The sequence below is a fragment of the Pogoniulus pusillus genome, chromosome 13 (assembly GCF_015220805.1).
Source record: "Pogoniulus pusillus isolate bPogPus1 chromosome 13, bPogPus1.pri, whole genome shotgun sequence".
In the NCBI taxonomy this organism is placed as follows: domain Eukaryota; kingdom Metazoa; phylum Chordata; class Aves; order Piciformes; family Lybiidae; genus Pogoniulus; species Pogoniulus pusillus.
In genome coordinates, this window is record NC_087276.1 from 25,826,091 (window position 1) to 25,846,649 (window position 20,559).

The 20,559-nt window shown below is 41.3% G+C and overlaps 1 protein-coding gene across 7 annotated transcripts in view; it reads right to left on the reverse strand.

The window, feature by feature from the left end:
• Window positions 1–20,559, reverse strand: part of SDK1 (sidekick cell adhesion molecule 1) — a 510,565-nt gene that overhangs the window by 395,671 nt on the left and 94,335 nt on the right. Inside the window, exon 1 of one of the 7 annotated variants that reach the window (XM_064153647.1) lies at window positions 4,952–5,059. The exons of the other annotated variants lie outside the window; for them this stretch is intronic. Coding sequence (XP_064009717.1) covers window positions 4,952–4,976 — 25 coding nt within the window. The 5' untranslated portion in view covers window positions 4,977–5,059. Of the gene's footprint in view, window positions 1–4,951; window positions 5,060–20,559 lie in introns of those variants that run through there. 7 annotated transcript variants of the gene reach the window in all.

Below are 20,559 nucleotides of genomic sequence, written 5' to 3' on the forward strand. Positions count from 1 at the left end.
CTTCTGCAATAATAACCTTGCCTACTTCAAATTAAAAGAAAAAAGAAGAAGGTGGTGATGATAAAGGTAAAATAACTTAAACCAACACTTCAGGCTCTTCTACTTACAGACATAATACGTACTGTGGTATCACATACTGGGTTTCTCTTGTGCCAGTGCTGTGATGGACACTTAGAAAAGCTTCTCCTCCCTGTCTTCACTATCTAGATGAACAGTGCTTAAGGAGCCTTCTAAAAGCAATAATCTGTTTCATTATGAAAACTCACTTTAAAAATGGTTGTGAAGTGGCCCTAGTCGATGATTTTCTGTGTTGATACCAAAAAGCTGTTCCTTATATCTTTTTCTGCCTAAAATACACAAAGTATCTCAATTCAAAGCAAGATAAAACATTTTCTTTCAAAAATGAGTAGACGTCACTATAAATCTAAACTGTTTGTCTAGTTCCTATATAAATTAGCAGAGCTAAAGAACAATAAAGCCCAACGTTTTACTAAAATTCTGCTGATGTTCATTTGTAAAGGTTAACCCTCCTTGGGGATTGGTCTTGACCCTGACCCCAGATCTTTCCAACTCCTCCCTGGGGGTGGATCTGAGCCTTACTCCAGATGTAGAGCTTAGCCCACTCCTACTTCCCATCTAGCCCCCTATAAAAACAGAGGAACTTACTGGTTTGCTCTCTCTTGCTCTGCCTCCTTGCTTGACAGCACCACTCTCCTGTTCCTGCTGCTCTTTGTTTTACCATGTGGCCATCAGTCCATGAGAGACAAACCTATTGCCATCAATCTGGTTGTGTGTATATATATATATATATAGTATCTTATTTTCCCCTCTCTATACCTCTTTGTAACTCCCCTACCTCAAATACCTTTTATTTATTGTTAAAGTTTTCTCTTTTAACTTCCAAATCAAAGTGAGACTTGAACCTTTTCCTCTCTACATCCAATTCCTTTTCTTTGGGGAAAAAAAAAAAGAAAAGAGGGAAAGGCATCCTATAAATTGTTATTGGTTCTGTTAACTATATTTCAGTCTCTGGGAAATTTAAACTAGAACTGAGACACAATTACACATGAAGGCAGTGGGAATCTGGTAGGTTTTCTTAAACAACCAAAAAAAAAAAGAGGTGGGGAGGAGGGATCAGAAAAGCTTAGAACTGACAAGAACTATTCACATTCTGAAGTGAATTCAAAGGACTGTTTAGGCTCTCAGATAGTGTCAGGACTATGAGAAATGGAGCAAAGCTGGAGGTGGGGAGATTCAGATTGGATGTGAGGAGGAAGCTCTTCAGCACGAGAGTGGTGAGAGCCTGGGATGGGTGGCCCAGGGAGGTGGTTGAGGCCCCATGTCTGGATGTGTTTAAGGCCAGGCTGGATGAGGCTGTGGGCAGCCTGATCTAGGGTAGGGTTTGAAACTAGATGATCCTTGTGGTGCCTTCCAACCCTGACTGATTCCATGACAAGGACACCTGGGGTTATTTCAGAAGAAGTTCTTGTACTATATTTATATTAAACCAATCCAATTGAATGTGGAACCCAAAAAAAATCCAGCAAAATGAGGGGAAAATCCAGACTTAAGCCAAATATTTGCAATATGTATGTACAACTAGCTAGAAAGAAACTTAATGGGCCAAGCAAGCATCTAAATGAGCAGATGACTTTTCTAAGGCTTATTTAAACATTTTTGTAGTTCACTTTCACTTCTATCACACCTCCTTCTGCATGCATGCAGAATTCTTGTGTTTTCTGCATGAACAGGTCACTAAACAGTGGTTTGGTTTTTTTATGCACTTACATCAGCCAGGCCTTGATCATCACTATTTTGACATCAGGAAAATTCTTATAAGTGGTCATGAAAGTTAACTCCATGCTGTACCCTTACTCCAGATTGCTCTCATGGAATTTCTATTCCTGGTTTGTTGGCTTGGGTTTTTTTGTGTTTTGTTGTTTTGTTTGGAGATCACAGAATCAACCAGGTTGGACAAGACGTCCAACACCATCCACTCCAACCTAGCACCCAGCCCTAGCCAATCAACCAGACCATGGCACTAAGTGCCCCAGCCATGCTTCCTTTGAACACCGCCAGGGATGATGACTCCACCACCTCCCTGGGCAGCCCTTTCCAATGCCAATCACTCTCTCTGCCAACAACTTCCTCCTAACACCCAGCCTAGACTTCCCTCAGCACAACTTGAGACTGTGTCCCCTTGTTCCGTTGCTGGCTGTCTGGCAGAAGAGACCAACCCTACTTGGCTACAGCCTCCCTTCAGATAGTCATAGACAGTAATGAGGTCTGCCCTGAGCCTCTTCTTCTCCAGGCTGCACACCCCCAGCTCTCTCAGCCTCTCCTCACAGGGTTTGTGGTCCAGGCCCCTCCCCAGCCTTGGTGCCCTTCTCTGGACACGTTCCAATATCTCAACATCTCTCTTGAATTGAGGGGCCCAGAACTGGACACAGTACTCAAGGTGTGGCCTGAGCAGTGCTGAGCACAGAGGATTTAAAACCTCCCTCATCCTACTGGCCACACTACTCCTGATAGAGCTGCTATTCTTTATTTTGTTGTTGTTTGGTTTTGAATTGGGTTTTTTGCTATTGGTTTTTTTGCTTGTTTGCTTTGTTACAGGTTAATCTAGATAGTCCTCTTCAAATGTTCTCCAGAATATAAACATAAGCAAATATGATTAAGTCCATTTTGAACTACATCATGAAAGAAGTTTATCGGTTATGACACCGCATTAGAATCTGGCTGGCTGACAAGAACAACCCCCAGAGTAGATGAGGCAGTGCAGTAAGGTATTTACTGTAGAGATAATCCCCTGTGTAAAGGTGATGGATCGAAGGGTTCTGCAACAGATCGTTCTCAACAATTGTATTATTTGATCTACCAATAAGCAGTATCTGAGCTATGTTTTGACCACTGGTGTCATCCACTACACTAAAAAAATAGCTCTTCAATCCAAACCTGCCTTTATGAGGAATGCTATGAAAGAAATCAGGAGAATTTTAGAAACATCACGACCACAAACACGGAAGAATTCTTGCTACAAGGTCGTAAGTTCGGACACTAGACTTACTAATAATTTGCCAGATGGACTACTTCAAGAATGAAAGAAAATAATCTACACATTCATCCTCACAAAACCACACAGAAAGGCATTCATCTAACTTTGCTGTAATACACTTTAAAAGCAGGCTCAATGGAATGGCAGTTAAATCTCCCAGAAGCTACTGCACATTGTTCTATATTGTTTTACTGAACCCCTGGGAGTTTGTCTTTCGGTATGTTTGAGAGATGCACACAGCCCTGACGACACTTCAATTATCTCTGCCTGAAATTGAATCTGTTAAGAACACTGTAAACCGAATAATCCAATTCCCTCTAATACAGCAGGCTGAATCCCTAAGCCCTAATGAACATTTTTCCTTTTGCATTCCCTCTCCCTAGGGCTAAGTAAATTGTTGAGTCAAGAACCTTGCAATTACGCATCATTTAAGTATTTTCAGTTTCGATGCATTCATCAGTTGCAAGTGAGGGCATGATTGCAGTAATCTGCCCAACAATGCCATGTAACTTTAATTACCAGAAATCCAACAGGGTAGGTGAAGCAGGGACATCAATATCTGAAACAATGCACTGAAGGTGGCTAGCAACATTTGAGCCATAGGAAAACCAGCTTTGTAGAACAGCATACATCAGAGTCTGTCTAACTAATGTATCTTTATGCTCTCTGTACTTTGTATATAAGCATTTTTACTAAAAAAAGTGGGGGGAAAAATAATCAATGCCTCAGACTTTAAATTCCTGACCACTACATAGTGTCCAACAAACCTGAGAGTCTTTAATACAACACAGCATTGAAAACAAACCTGAGAGTCTTAAATACAACTCAGCGTTGAAAACTTTACCTACTTTGTAGGAAGTAATGAGTAATTTTTGAGCAATTCCTTGTGACTCAAAAATTTCCTACAACTCAGCAGGACAAAATAAGCACAGGATCAGGGGTTGGAAGGGAGCCAAAGTCCAATCCCCATGCCAGAGCACACCATACAGTTGAGCTCAAGTCACACAGGAATGCATCCACACAGGCCTTGAAAGTCTCCAGCAAAGGAGACTCTACAACCTCTCTGGGCAGCCTGTTCCAGTGCTCTGTGACCCTTACAGTAAAGAAGTTTTCCCTTGTGTTGCAGTGGGACCTCCTATGCTGCAGCTTACATCCATTGCTCCTTGTCCTATCCCAGGGAGTTAGTGAGAAGAGCCTGTCCCTCCCCTCCTGACCCCCAGCCCTCAGATATTTATGAACAACTGAAAAATAAGAAGACTAAAAATAACTCAACCTGTGATAGGATCTTTTCTTGTGCAGTAAAAGAACTTAGTTTAAAATAATAGGGTGAGCTAGTGATCCCAAAATAGTGATCACAGCACATCTCAGTGTGATCTTGATGTTAGGGAAGAAAGTCACACGTGCTTCAGGTTTCCAGAAATACTCACCAACCATTAGCAAAGTAAAGGCACATTTAGCAAGTCAGTGTAATCTTCATTAAGCATTATCAATACTTATTTATCTCTAAAAATACACTGTATACCCCAGTAAGTAGCTCTTCAAATCCAAAATGCATGGCATTTAGAGTAGAGCTTACCTGAGGATACTAAAAGGCATTTTAAAAAGATGTGATCTCAAAAAGCATTAAATTCAGCTCATCATTTTCACTCTTCCAAGTTTTAAAGCACTTTGCAGTGTATTCAGCCTGAGATGTAGAAGTCAGTCATTTTTAAGGTAAGTATCAATCTCGTGTCTAGGAGAAAAAGTTGGCTACAAACTGCAACATCCTGGAAGCCAAACTTGAAGAGTGAGAAGGCTGACAGGAAAGGAGCTCTCTTTACTATTAATTTTCTACTTCTAAGCAATTATGCAGTAGCTCTCCTCAACTAATGAGATCAGCAGGATGACAAGACCCACCTGTTACACCAAGCCTGCAACACATCCACAGAGTCAGCTTCTGTTTGAAATTCAGCCAGAGTCAGGCAATTAAACGGAATTGCTCTTGAATGGTCTGGTATGGCCACGGTTTGGAGACTCCTCCAGACTGCTGTGGGATTTCAGGTTATTGGTTAGCATCAAGGTGATTCAGTGATATAAATGACTGTAGTTTCTCTGAGCCTATTGTAGATTTATGCCAGAGCAAGAGCAAACTGCACTATTAATTTGTAAACAAGCAGTATTCTTTTATTGATCAAAATCTGCTGGTATTTTAAATACCTAAATTAAGCTTTTCTAGGGAGTAACTCCAGTCAGTCTGGAGACTTCTGATTTACAAAGTTGGATCCACAGCAAGGGAAGTATACCCTCTTCCCAGAGTTATCCTTTCCATACTTTGACCGTTTAAGACCTTCAAGATATTTTGATGCCTTTATGCCATGTAAGTAAGCATCTTGCTTCTAAGAAGAGTAGAACTCCTGGCTTAACTTTGGTGCCTGGATGGCCTATTTCTCCATAGTGAGGTCTCCTTCTCTGGAGACTTTCAAGGCCTGTCTGGATGTGTTCCTCTGTGATCTGTGTTAGATAGTATTGTCCTGCTCTGGCAGGGGGGTTGGACTTGATGATCTCCTTGAGTCCCTTCCAAAGTGAACATCCTGTGATATTCCAGAGAGTGCTTTATCTTGTCTTGAACTCTTCATTCTATATCACCTCTACAATAGAAAACTGCATAACAAAATCATTTTAAACCAGTCCAGAGAAGCCTCCACTTTCTTCCTCTGAAGCAAACTGAACTATTTCCATTTCTTTTATTTAGTGCTGCCATTGGGTAGTTCATGTGAATTTCATGTTAGCTTAAATTATCCAATCACTGGGACTAAAACAATGCCCTTCTGCAGAAGAGCTTTAACAAGTATTTTTCTACTCTTTTTTTCCAATGGCCAATTTAACAGTTAATCTGATGACACAGCACAAGCAAAACCAAGTGTCACAGCATGTGGGTATTACTTCCAAGTTTCACAGAACTAGGGAACCTTGAGTACAGGCAATTACCGGCCACTGAGGACAGTCAGAGAGCCTTGCTATATGCTCCTTTAGACAAATGAGTAATGTCAGTAATTTCCACAAGGAGGCATGTATAACCTTCTTCAGAAAGTGGACATCTTAATGTACTCTCATTTCTCTTTACCTAGAGGTAAGTTTTCCTAAGGTCTTAATTCTTCAAGTGAAAAAGGAAAAGAAAGAAAAAAGACTAATCTATACAATTAGATGATTTTCAAAGGAGTCTGGTATCCAGTCTGCTTTTGTATTGCCATTAATTCTCTGCCTTTCATACTTTAAGTAATCTGCTTCCTTCCTAAAACCTTTCTCACTGAAGTCACATAAATGCTTTTCTTCCAGCCATTCCAGCAAGCTCAGAAACTAATACTAGTATCTGGTTTGCAGTTATTTTTGTACTTTGCTGGCAAGTTTTACTCAGAATTTGTTTCAGTATCATTGCCTTTCATACCACTCCCATTGACACTACAGTAGGCAAAATTTCTTCTTTTCTTTTTTCCTCCCAAATGATGATACAACACAACACTATTAGAGGTAATTTTTGGCTTAGGCAAAGCAGATAACAGACATTTAGCAACTGACTGCTTGGGGTGAATTAAAATACCATCCAGTATATGCTACCCTAACCACCTGCCTGTGCAGGAGGCTGTGCAGCAGTACATACTTTCCTGAACATGAATAAACATCTACAGCACAGGATTCTGTTCCCACTTTTTATAAGCTGACTCTTCATTTCCCATGTTTCTTCTTTTGACAGCATCTTAATAACCCACCTGACTACCCACACCCACCCTAAAACTCCACTGAGATCACCTATTCCCCATCTTACTCTCACAAAGAACTTCTATTTTGCAGAAGTACATTGTGTCTACACTTCTGAGAAGCCTTGAGACACCTCAAAATTACATCCTTTAGGACTATCCACTCCGCTTTCACCCTGTGTAGGATGAAAAATACTTTCAGAGGTTTCCCAGGTCACTCCATTCTCCATTTCCTAAAGAACTTATTAAGCAGCAATCAAAGGACTGTGTTGTCATTTTTTGGATGAGACTGGAAAATTAAGCCCTAGAAATTGATATTCATTCAATAGCCTGCAAGGTGGGGAGATCTTGTAGGAGGGTGGTATCCTCATGAATTAATATTTGGTGTGTCTAACTCTTCAGAGTTTATCCAAAGCTCAGGATGCAAGTCTCACAGAGGTAGCAAGCACTGCTCTATGCTCTAATTCACCACCTTCAGAGCAGAGGGTGCTTTGTAATTGTCATATTGATCCTGATTCATCCACAGCCTCGTAATGTACAATTAATGCTTGCTTAATTACTTTCACTTAAGATTCTCAATATGTGCTCTAGTCATTCAATTTAGGTAAGCCAAGTGCTCAGCGTGACTCTGTAATGGCTTCACCTGAAGCAAGGCATCTAAGATACTTAGTTGTGATATTCCCCAAACATCTTCCCCTCCAAACCAGACCTGATCTGCAAAGGACCATACTGAAATGTAATTTTGATCACTGGACCCTGTGACTCTAAACTTTCAATTCATCAAGGCTTCTTTCATTTCTGTTTGCATTCATCCTGGAGCCATCCATTCCTCATCTAACCTGTTCCCACTACGTCGCTGACTAATGATTCCTTTAAAACATAACAATTCATCACACACATACTTAGGGTGTGCAACATTTTCATGCTGCCTTCTTTCCCTTGAGAGGACACACAAAGCACTTTTTAGACAAAGGACACAGAGTGTTGAGTTATTTTGCTTTAAAATGGTTGAACCAAAAAACCTCCCTTTCAACGCTTCTACCGCACATCACAGAATCACACACTCTGAGTCCCACTCCAGTTTTTAAAGATGCTCAAAAGATAAGGAGGAGAATTGAGTCTTCCCCAGGCAAGTCTGCAAACCTTCCCTCTGGAATTTCTGAACAGTGCTGAACCCCTGGATGTTAAAACTTTTCATCCCCAAAACAGGCACAAGCAGCAAAACCCCACAAGTTTCCTTAGACCTGTCCTCCTAGTGAACTTGGAGAAATCATCCTTAGGAATGAGAACACCTTTCAGCTCCCATGGCTGTTCAGTTCTTGAGTTATGCTGGCTGCTCAGCTACTTCAGCCAGATACCACATTCTTCAGTTTCTTTGGCAAACCTCTGGTATAGCTTCACTGTACGAGAGCAGCAGCCCCTGGAGACAGCAGAGTTCTAGTTCTCAGTGAAGCGATTCTTATTTACTGCTTAGGCATATTTCAGCAGAGAGACAATTTATCTGCTCAGCATTCCGTGGTCTCTCCGTTACTGCCTCTGCTCTACATATGCTGCACAATTTCCAGCGTGGGGTTTGTGCTTTATTAAAAGCAGTACTTTTGTTAGGGAATTGTCAGGTAATCTTACTTAAATTAGGCATGTAAAAGCTTAAATACATGACTAGGTTTTAGTGTCAGATAGATAATAAATGTGTAAACAGCCATTTATTTACTTCTGCTTTGAAAAATAAAGGGAAATGAATATGCAGCCAGTTTGTGCCTGTTAGACCTACTGAAATACCACAAGATGCTGTCAGATTGCAGACAGAAGTGTCTGTATCTACACACATCATATTTACATGAAAGCAGTGACAGTTGGAGAACTGGATAAAATATTTATCTTTCATTTGGAAACAGGGTTGAAAAGATCCTGTCACTCTTCAGGACCAGTGAGCAGTCACTTGCTATCTCAACTGCAAGCCAACTCAAGGTCTGTTCTTATCCTTCTGAAATTTAAGTTGCCTCAGACATCTGTGGATGGATTTCTTGCTAACAGAGGACACGAATTGATAACCATGGGCAATCCATGCTGCGAAGTGTCCTTGAGCTCATCCCGGAGGCAGGAACTAAGTCGGTGAAAACAACCCCCCACATGCAGCTGCGAGGAGGCAGGGTCTGCTGGCCGCAGGAGGCTGACCCTACACGTTGTTTATGTAAATTTAACCTATCTGTACTTCACACATAGCCTTAAGCCTATCTGTGCCTTCCACATGTACCAATCTTAACTAAGCTAGTGATGCACGTCTCTTCCAAGCTGGCATATAAGTCGTTGCATGACAACAATAAAAGAGATTATTGGAGAACAATCATTTAACCGTATTGGTGTCACAACTGTTACTCTGGAGCAGATATCTAAGGCAATGTTTTGGAAAGACAATAGCACTTTACCACCAGAAGACACATTTGCAGATTATGTTGTACAAATCAGACTGAAATAAGAGGAGGAGGGGGGAAAATAGCCTCCAACAGCCTAAAGGTTAAAGTCTCCGAATAAAAAGTCTGTTTAGCTGTGGGGTACAACAGCACCAAGCTTCAGAGGATCACTTTCTTTAAATCAATTATGATCAATACAAGCCAGATGGCCAGGCTGTCACACTGGATAGAGCTGTCTGGATGATAAGGTCACTGCATCTGTCAGTGGGAAACCGCTGCAAAGGCGTCACATCCAAAACTCCCCACGCTCACAGCCTATCTATTTGAGGAGAGTGCATCAGGGATTAAGACGTGCAGCGAAGGAATTAGCTGAGGTTACCACATTTGACAGCGTTTGTCAAATTATCTTTTACCACCTTTGCAGAGAGATATGAGGAATAAAAACTGCTGCCTTACCCCTTTAGTCAAAAAAAAACCTCCACCATTTCTAACCATTTTCGCCTGTGGGGAAATATTTTCTTCCCTTCCATTTCCAAACAACATTTTGATGTCATTTCTCACAGACAGTGTCATTTTAATGCACACCATACTGAGTATCAGCTATCAGTAAAGTTATTATCATAATTAAATGTCATCTCTTTGAAGGGGACCGAAATTGCGAGTTCCTGCTCTATCATAACTGGTATTGTACAGCCACTTGTAAAACACTCTCTCCTGCTGCTCCAGAAACTCACCCTGGAATAACAATTCTATTACACTACTTTTAGCACTTCTGCCACTCTGTAGATGGTGAGACACACACTATAGCACTGTAAAGGGGGGAGGGGGGGGGAATTAAATTAAGAGGAAATTAAACACTTTTAAAACCAAGTACTAAGCCAGAGTGTCTTTAAATAAGGTTCAAAAAAATCCAGATCTTCTGTGACGTGTGTAAATGTCAAGTTTTGGTTACATACTTAAAATTATGGCAGAATAAAATCTTTTCCTTTTTTTTTTTCCTTGTTCTCATGGCCTCATTTAAGAGTTTCACTTTGTCTCCCTAATACCACAATTAAAAATAACAGAAGCAACGTGAATCAACTGAAAGAGATGTATCTGGTTGTTTTGGTTTGGTTTTTTTTCCCCTGAAGATATGGTTTAAAATAAGTAGCTCTGCACTGTTTAATAGCCTGAGTACTGATAAATAATTTAGGACAGAAACACTTCACAGTATTCAAAGATTGTTTGAATGGGACACTTAGTCCATAATTTACATAGAGTAAATTACTCAATAAATTTCTTTTCCATTCATGGCTTTACCTTTTTTTTTCTTGTTGGTTTGCTTTTCTGTTTCAAAGTACTGGGCTAGTTTGAAGCTAGATAGAATGTTTTGGTGAGAATAATTAGACTATAGGCTGTGAAAAAGAACCAATGGTGATGTCTGCTGCACTCATAGGCTTGCTGAGATGTATAAGAACAAGAACATAAATATAGATAACAGAGTCTCTATCTGTCTGGGGCTGCATAAACTTCTCTCCCTAACCTAACCTGCTGTCTGTGTGACTAATCCATCTGCGTCCTAACCCCCCCTGGCCGACCCTCCAAGCTACCTTGAGCATAAGGCAAAGTCTTGGATAATGTAGAGGGGTGGGAGGAAGGTGGAAGGGTGGTTGAGAGCCCCTCCTGGGGACTCAGGTTTCTGGGAGGGCTGTTGTGTTTCTGTATTACTTTTTAATTTGTATAGTTATGTATAGATTGTAAATATCTGCTTGCATATTGTGCTAAGCTGTAAATATAAAGCTTCATTCAATTCCTAGAGCTGCTCAGTCTAGTTTGGGTGATTTTCCAAGGTGTGGGGAGGGTGGGTAACACCTAACCCATCACAAGCACACAAGAAACAACAAAACCAAGAAATCTCAACTACACAGCCTCTGACATTAATACATGTTCTCATCATCTGTGAAGAAAATTAGGGCTACACTTGAGAAGCATATGGGTGCAATATCACTGCTTAAAAAATACAGGAATATTTCTCTGATTGGTTTTATATGTGTTCCAAATTGCCATATATTTATTGAACTATGTAGTTTTAAAAGCACCTTCAATACTGAATGTGTTTGCAACACAAAATTTCTCAGAGTTTCTGATACTGCAAATTTAGTAGATCCATAATAAGCAATAAAGCGTGGCCGTTAAGTCCTGAGACATGCAAATCACACAGTTTCAGGGGGAATGTGTGAGCTAGGAAAGGTTATTCATTGTATGCCCTAATCTCATTCTAAATCATTGTTTAGATCTCATTCTGTGTTGAGCAGGTTTCTTCCTTGCTCATGACAAAAGCGTGTTCTTCAGGAAAACACATTCTGAGGGTCTAGTTTGGAGCTCCCAGCAGAAAAACATTGACAAGACATTTTTGTTTTTAATTTCTTGGAGAAGAAAATATCCATTTATCAGTTAAAAGACAACATCTACATCCTAACTACTACAGTGGTAAAAGATTTAGGCACCTTTTTTGACTTGTCTGCAAGAATGATAGCAACACTTTGGTTTAACTTCAGCAAGTTGTTCACTTTTACACAGTCATAGAATCATAGAATCAACCAGGTTGGAAGAGACCTTCAAGATCATCCACTCCAACCTAGCACCCAGCCCTGTCCAATCAACTAGACCATGGCACTAAGTGCTTCATCCAGGCTTTTCTTGAACACCTCCAGGCATGGTGACTCCACCACCCCCTGGGAAGCCCATTCCAATGCCAATCACTCTCTCTGCCAACAACTTCCTCCTAACATCCAGCCTAGACCTCCCCCGGCACAACTTGAGACTGTGTCCCCTTGTTCTATTGCTGGTTGTCTGGGAGAAGAGACCAACCCCACCTGGCTACAGCCTCCCTTCAGGTAGTCGTAGACAGCAATGAGTTCACCCCTGCTGAATTAGACCAGCAATATTTTTCATTCCACTGACTTCAAACAAAGTTTAAAATATCTGGATAAGATGAAGAAAAGATAGCCAAATAAAGCAGAAAGTGTTAAAGTTCACTGGCAGACAACAGAATGTCTTCTAGTGTATTAGTAGCTCTATACAACTGTATTCATCTTGTATTAAAAGAGATATGAGGAAGTCAGGGTTCCTCAATTAAGAGGTTAAAAAATCAACTCCTTTTATCACTGAACTTCTATAGAATTCCAGAGCCCTGGAGTTTGATAATAGAACATCTAAACTTGTTGCTCTAATGTCTCTCCTAATCCCTTAGTCTGACATCAGACTAGCTATTGGCTGCTTATTGCTGAACACTTGTTTTGCATATGGAATTAATAGAGATATATCTGTTCATAAATAAATCCTGAAGGTATAAAATTGTGTATAGAAAGCTGTCACATTCCATGCACACAGACATGCAAATTTCACAGAAGCCCTGCTCTGTATTTCTATTTACAGGTTTTAAGTTAGGATTTTTTAAGTGAACAAAAGACTTTCCACTGATACATCCTCCTACATAGACACCTTCCTGAAGAGCATCCATTAAATTAACAAATGAGTCTAAGGAGTCTTCATGGGAGCAGGGTAGAGACAGAGAAGATGATTAACAAATTCAGTACTGAGGATACAAACCAGAGAATACCTCACTGACATCTTCCTTTAAGCAAAGGCAGACATCACAGGAAAGCACTGAAAGTATGTAGAGCATAAAAGTCACTCCAAGGAATTTAGGAAGACTATAGCAGAATATACAACACTGTTAAATTCACTAGAAAGGTTCTCCTTCAATTTTATGGCTTTGAAACATAAACTGAACTCTCAACAAAGTGGATAATGTGCTGGGGGCTCCACACAGCACAGACTTGCAGCACAAAGAAGAGTCCTTCTGGCCACTTACATGCATTAAGTGTGGTTGAGATCCGAAAAGAACAACACATTTTGTGCTGATTTCTATCACCAAATTAAGTTTCTGGTTCATACAATTATGGCCATTAATTTTAGCCAAATTTGTGTCAATTAAGGCTTCTCTCCTGTTATTTTGGAAATAACTAAAAATAGCTACTTCATAACCTTGAGAGCATACATAAAAACCTATTATTCCACTTCATATTTCCATTAGCCATCCACACAGTATTAAAGCAGTAATAAAGAGTTGTTTTTCTTGTTTCTATGTAGTTCCCACCAATTTGTTCCACTCACCCTGAACAAAACAGTGTTCTTTGTTCTCCCATTTCTGCATGTATAGGCTGGATGTTAGGAGGAAGTTCTTCCCAGAGAGAGTGATTTGCCCATTGGAATGGGCTGCCCAAGGAGGTGATAAGAGTTGCCATCCCTGGAGGTGTTCAAGCAAAGACTGGATGAGGCACTTAGTGCCATGGTCTAGTTGACTGGATAGGGCTGGGTGCTAGGTTGGCCTGGATGATCTTGGAGGTCTCTTCCAATCTGCTTGATTCTATGGTTCTATTAAAATAAGTCAATAGCTGAGTAATAATATGAGGAAGTGTTAATCTTTTTCCCCTTGAGAAAGAGTTTTAAGGAAGAGTTGAGGGCTAGATAATGTTCAGAGGATACTAGGGACTAGACAAGCCATCAGTGTTAAGATATAGCATCTAACTAAAAGGCAGAAATACATTTTTTTTCCCTCTTAGTTTATGCTCAGGGAAGACAACAAAATCTTTAAAGTATTTCAGCTCTTCAGCAGTTACTAATGACAAAAAGTTGTCATAGGGGAAATGCTATTCTTTTCTGAGTTGATTTCCTAGTGTAGTTCTCTCTACGGGATTGAGAAGCAAAGCTGGGATTTAAGAAGAGAAAAAAAAAAAAAGAAGGTGTTTTTCTGTGATACATGAACAAAGAAAAATGCTTTTGTGCTCATTCACAGGTGGAGAGATGAGTTTCGTACACAAAAGATAGTTTAACTTTTATTAAGTGGAGAGGTTGGGGATAGGTAAGCTATGCAGGGGAGAGAGAAATGAAAAAGAAAAGAGCATTTTCTAGTCAATAACCTTATTCCCTTGTATTCAGCAGGTAAAATGCTGAAACACTGCTCAATAAATCAGCAACTTATATTAAAAGACTGATGGGATCTTGACATTTCAGGAAGGCTATGGGACAAAGCCAGCAGCTGGATCTCAGGCAATCTGAAGGTGGGCAAAACATGCACTCAGTGTCATGGCAGAAGACATCTGGAGGAGAAATTGCTTTGAACACGACTGAAGGGACTTCTCCATACTCTGTCTCTCAGTTTTGCTATCTAAGAGGTGATTTACAAGCTGTAACTGAAATGCCAAAGGACGCTGGCAGTACTGTTTATGTTTGTGCTACTGTGCTATATATGACAACAGCTTTTAACTTGCAAGCTTAGGTACCAGGAACAGCATATGCACAGGAGCACAAAGCTGCTGTGACTGAGAAAACCTGTGAAAGAACTCGATGAAGCAGGTTGGTGGTTGTCTTAGGCAAAGCATTGGGCTGCTGCAGCTATTTATGGCTAAACTAGCATCTAGTTACTGTAACACTGGACCCAAGAACTCTTTACACGCTGTGATGTTCGTCAGATCCTATTTGTAGTGTAGACATATCCTTATCTTACCTTCAGCTTGTATTTGGTAAACTAAACATACAGCATGTCTTTGATACTCACCTTGCTGTATTTATTCATCCATCAGCTCTGTAGCTTCAACAAAGGACTACTGGAAGATAGTAGCAGAGCCCTGCTTTAAATACTGCTTTTCTTTGGCTCAGTCTGCAGAGGACAATAGTATGATACTCCTTGGATGGTCTGCAGGTAAATGTTTGTATCTGGCTGCTTTGGAAGACCTTCCTATCTCTATTTAATTTTTTTTACATATATACTAGGATATGTTTTTAAGAGCAGATCTTGTGAGTAGTTTACTGTTTAGGAGAAAGGGATGCCAGCTTGTAATTGGGGTATGGAGCTTGACAAATACAACAGGGACCCTTGATGGCATGGAGACATTCATTTTCTCTCGGAACAAGGACTTGGGAACTTTGTTAGTTTTCAGGAGCAAAATAGGGCTTAAAAATACAACCTACACGAGGTCCTTCCCAGATGGCAAAGAAAACAGGACAACTTTGAGTCATTTCTTTAGATCCAACTAAGCAAGTGAATAGATCTAAAAATAGTAACACAATACTTATTTTCACATTGAGATGTGATGACGCAAGGAAGCAACAAAGATCTTTCAACAACTCAGCAAGACAGTTGTCCTCTGAAAGATAAAGGAGAATGGGTGGGTGTAAACAGAATCATTATTTTTCCCTCTAACTGCCATTCCATGATGAGGTATATTAACCTAAATTATTCCTAGTCCCTTTAAGAGACATTTAGTATCTCAGTTACTAAGCCTAGCTAAGGCAATGTAGTAGCTCTATAATTGAGCAGCTAGTGACAAGCCCATGTCACGCTTGTGATAATTTCACTGAGGGCAGATTTCACAGCTAATTGGAGCCTAAACCCAAATATTAGGGGAAAAAAAAAACCCAAACAAAGAAGGAAATGCATCATACATCATTCTTGATTATTCCTTCAACACAAATAAAAACCCAACAGCACTTACAGGAAACCATCCAGCAATTAGATCTAAGTATATTAACCTTTTGGTGCTTCATACCCAATGGGTGTAATTGGCTTTAATGGAAGAATGTTTTTCAAGCTTCCTGCTTAGCACATTCATGGAGGAAAACATTTAATAGCACTACTTACTCTTACAAAAGCTTTTGTTGTACATCTCTGGCCAAAAGAGAGATTAGTGGCAGATTTTAAGCATTCATGGTTTGCTTCATCTTCAGCAGCTTATTCTTACCAGGCGAAGAATTAAAGTTGCTTTTCTAGGATTTTACCTACCTTTTACTTCAACAAAAACTTGTTTAATAATCAAAATCTTCAAACAAGGGAAGGTTTAATCGAATACTATTAGGTATTTAGACACTCATTTCTGAAATTGTTTCTTCAAACTCAGGATGAGGACTTTCTTGAGAACGTTAGGGACAGTCTTCCTAGCAAGGTCCGTTGCCATAGGGTGAGGGTTAACAATTTTAAACTAAAAGAGAGGAGAAATATTTTACACTGAGTGGTGAAACACTGGCTCAGGTTACTCAGAGAGGTGGTTGATGCCTCCACCCCTGGAAACATTTCAGGTCAGGTTTGATGGGGCTAGGAGTAACCTATTCCATTTGAGCATGTCCCTGCTCACTGCAGATGAGTTGGACTGGATGACCACTAAAGGTCCCTTGCAACCCAAAGCAGTTTGTGATTCTTTGGCCACGTATAAGTGCAACAATTTTTGGAACAGAAAGCAGATTTACCAGTTCTTTGACCAAAACAACCCTCAAATCAACCAACTTGTCAGAGGTTTCAGTGTCGACACCTAGCAGACACAAAATGTACAGTACCATTTGGAAAGAGATTACTTACAGTGACGGACTGACACTCAGGGCATTTTCTCAAGGACACCACCAACATCCTGTGACAGCTCTGGGCATTCACTTCAGAACAGGCTGTCTCGTTCTCACCTGAGCTATTTAGTGTGAAATCTTGCTCTGAAAAATGGCTGTACAAGGATAAGAACATCTCCCTCCCATGTGTCTTAATCAGTTAGCAACAAAAGTAAAGTTCATAATTCCATTAGAGAACAGTGTCGTCGTGCTATGTAAATCTCTTCCAATTATGAGGAGCAATGCCAGTGTGTCATGACCTCAAAATAATTTTTATCTGTTCTATAGATACTATAAATGGTAGAGTATTACAAGATATATCTGCCTACATCCTTAGTGCAAGCCCTTTAAGCACACAAATTAAGGGAGAAATAACTTCTAAAAAATATTAATATATATTTGAGTTTGCATACTGAGATGTTGAGGTACTGGAAGGTGTCCAGAGAAAAGTGACAAAGCTGGTGAGGGGCCTGGAGCACAGCCCTGGGAGGAGAGGCTGAGGGAGCTGGGGGTGTGAAGCCTGCAGAAGAGGAGGGTCAGGGCAGAGCTCATTGCTGTCTGCAACTACCTGAAGGGAGGTTGTAGCCAGGTGGGGGTTGGTCTCTTCTCCCAGACAATCAGTAATAAAACAAGGGGACGCAGTCTTGAGTTGTACCAGGGGAGGTCTAGGCTGGATGTTAGGAGGAAATTTTTCACAGAGAGAGTGACTGGCATTGGAATCATAGAATCATAGAATCAACCAGGTCGGAAGAGACCTCCAAGATCATCCAGTCCAACCCATCACCCAGCCCTATCCAGTGAACTAGACCATGGCACTAAGTGCCTCATCCAGTCTTTTCTTGAACACCCCCAGAGACGGTGCCTCCACCACCTCCCTGGGCAGCCCATTGCAATGCCAATCACTCTCTCTGTGAAGAACTTCTTCCTAATATCCAGCCTATACCTACCCTGGCACAACTTGAGACTGTGTCCCCTTGTTCTATTGCTGGTTGCCTGGGAGAAGAGGCCACCCCCCACCTGGCTACAATGCCCCTTCAGGTAGTTGTAGACAGTAATAAGATCACCCCTGAGCCTCCTCTTCTCCAGGCTAAACAGGCCCAGCTCCCTCAGCCTCTCCTCATAGGGTCTGTGCTCCAGGCCCCTCACCAGCTTTGTTGCCCTTCTCTGGACATGTTCCAGCACCTCAACATCTTTCTTGAATTGAGCTGCCCAGGGAGGTGGTGGAGTTGTCGTCCCTGGAGGTGTTCAAGCAAAGCCTGGATGAGGCACTTAGTGCCATGCTCTAGCTGACTGGCTAGGTCTGAGTGCTAGGTTGGCCTGGATGATGTTGGAGGTCTCTTCCAACCTGGTTGATTCTATGATTCTACCCACTAAATTCTGAGCATGAGAAAAACATCTAAGTTCATCTTAGCTTTCCTGAGTGCACTTAGACTGTAGCCACCTGTATCTGTACTGTGATACAAAAGTTGGTCATTTTTATCTCCAAGATAAACTGAAAAAGTACAATTACAATTTCCTCCAACTTAATATCAAGCAATATCTTCACAGTGACCTTCTCTTACATCACATTTATTCATCAGAAAAGCTATTTTAATTTCAGGGGGCTGGCATTATTATTTTGGCATAACGATGGGCAGAATCCCTTTGCTAGACAGCACACAAGAACTGTATGCCTAAGAACACTGTGCCACCTCTTCCTCCTACAAATCCCTCCTGCATTTCTTCCTTCAATAGCTCCTGCAGCTGTTACCAAAAGCTGCCTTTCCACCCACCCAACCGGCAGCATCTTAAATGCTCTCTGATAGCTATTCCTGCATCCAGAAAGCTTTGCTGCGTTCTGAACATGGTCCTACCCACAGACAATCCTTCTCCTACTTTGCTCCAAATATTAGCAGTTGTATGCCTCACTGGTTAAGGGTGGCTTAAGTGTAAAGGGAAGCACACCATGAAGAAACAGAGAAATAAGGGAGCATTACTTGTACAGAAAGGTACATTTCAGTCGAGTTACCACTGCACAGCTAATGGAGCTAAAAGACACTGATTGCAACTCCACTCCTTGGAATGAAAACTTTTATTATTATTCTTACTGTAACATGAGGCAATTTACTGAAACGTAAATAAGAGGCAATCAGCATGAAACCTTATTGTAACATAGAGACCCAGGCAGAGAAAGAGCAAGAAAACACAAGATGTGCACTTCATAGAATCATAGAATCAACCAGGTTGGAAGAGACCTCCAAGATCATCCAGTCCAACCTAGCACCCAGCCCTGTCTAATCAACCAGACCATGGCACTAAGTGCCTCATCCAGGCTTTTCTTGAAGACCTTCAGGGATCACAGTATCACAGTATCACAGTATCATCAGGGCTGGAAGAGACCTCATAGATCATCAAGTCCAATTCTTTACACAGAGCTCAAGGCTAGACCATGGCACCAAGTGCCACGTCCAATCCTGCCTTGAACAGCCCCAGGGACGGCGACTCCACCACCTCCCCGGGCAGCCCATTCCAGTGTCCAATGACTCTCTCAGGGAAGAACTTTCTCCTCACCTCCAGCCTAAATTTCCCCTGGCGCAGCCTGAGGCTGTGTCCTCTTGTTCTGGTGCTGGCCACCTGAGAGAAGAGAGCAACCTCCTCCTGGCCACAGCCACCCCTCAGGTAGTTGTGGACAGCAATAAGGTCACCCCTGAGCCTCCTCTTCTCCAGGCTAACCAATCCCAGCTCCCTCAGCCTATCCTCGTAGGGCTGTGCTCAAGGCCTCTCCCCAGCCTCGTTGCCCTTCTCTGGACACGCTCAAGCATCTCAATGTCCCTCCTAAACTGGGGGGCCCAGAACTGAACACAGTACTCAAGGTGTGGTCTAACCAGTGCAGAGTACAGGGGCAGAATGACCTCCCTGCTCCTGCTGACCACACCATTCCTGATGCAGGCCAGGATGCCACCGGCTCTCTTGGCCACCTGGGCACACTGCTGGCTCATGTTCAGGTGGGTATCAATCAGCACCCCCAGATCCCTCTCTGTCTGGCTGCTCTCCAGCCACTCCGACCTCAGCCTGTATCTCCGCATGGGGTTGTTGTGGCCAAAGTACAGCACCCTGCACTTGGAGCTATTGAACCCCATCCCATTGGACTCTGCCCATCTGACTCCACCACCTCCTTGCACAGCCCATTCCAATGGCAAATCACTCTGTCTGGGAAGAACTTCCTCCTGGCCATAAGAACAATAGATTCAAATCTGAAGTGTAGAGAGTAAGGAAACATTTGACTTCATTTACACAGTGGCACTTGAACTACTAAAAAAGTGTTTGAACTACTAAAAAAGAGACACAAGCTACTCCTCATAAACCTCATCATATAAATAATGCAAACAGAATGAACCAGAACAGGGGATGTGAAGCTGTTGTTTACAGAAAAAGTGGATTTTAACGAGCTATTAATCTATCATTGCATATCACAAGTCAGGCAATTTGCAACTGAACATGAGAAAACCTTGTATAGGTCACACCTGCTGCTTACAAAGTGTTGACATTCTTGCCGTGCTTCACAAATATATTGTCAAAATCTGCAAGTAGAAGACGAATTTATGCAATTAAGGTTTTGTTTGGATTACTAAAACAAGCCATAATTGATTGCTCATATTCTTTACTTCATTAATGACTCTCTAATTAGCAAAATCTTATCGGTATCTGTGGCTGGAGGGTTAGCAGTCGCTGATAGGAATACAGGTGTGAAATAACCCAATTTACATTATCAGATGATGTTAATGGTTTCACACAAAGAAGTAAGGTCCCATGAAATATACTCTCAATTCCTATTACTACCTACTGACAATCATAGTTTTATATCATGAAAAGATTACTATACTTATCTTCTCATTAGTAGCTAATTTCAGCCATTCCTCTTGCCAAACTAATTACAAGAAATTTTTTCAGGCTGAAATGAATT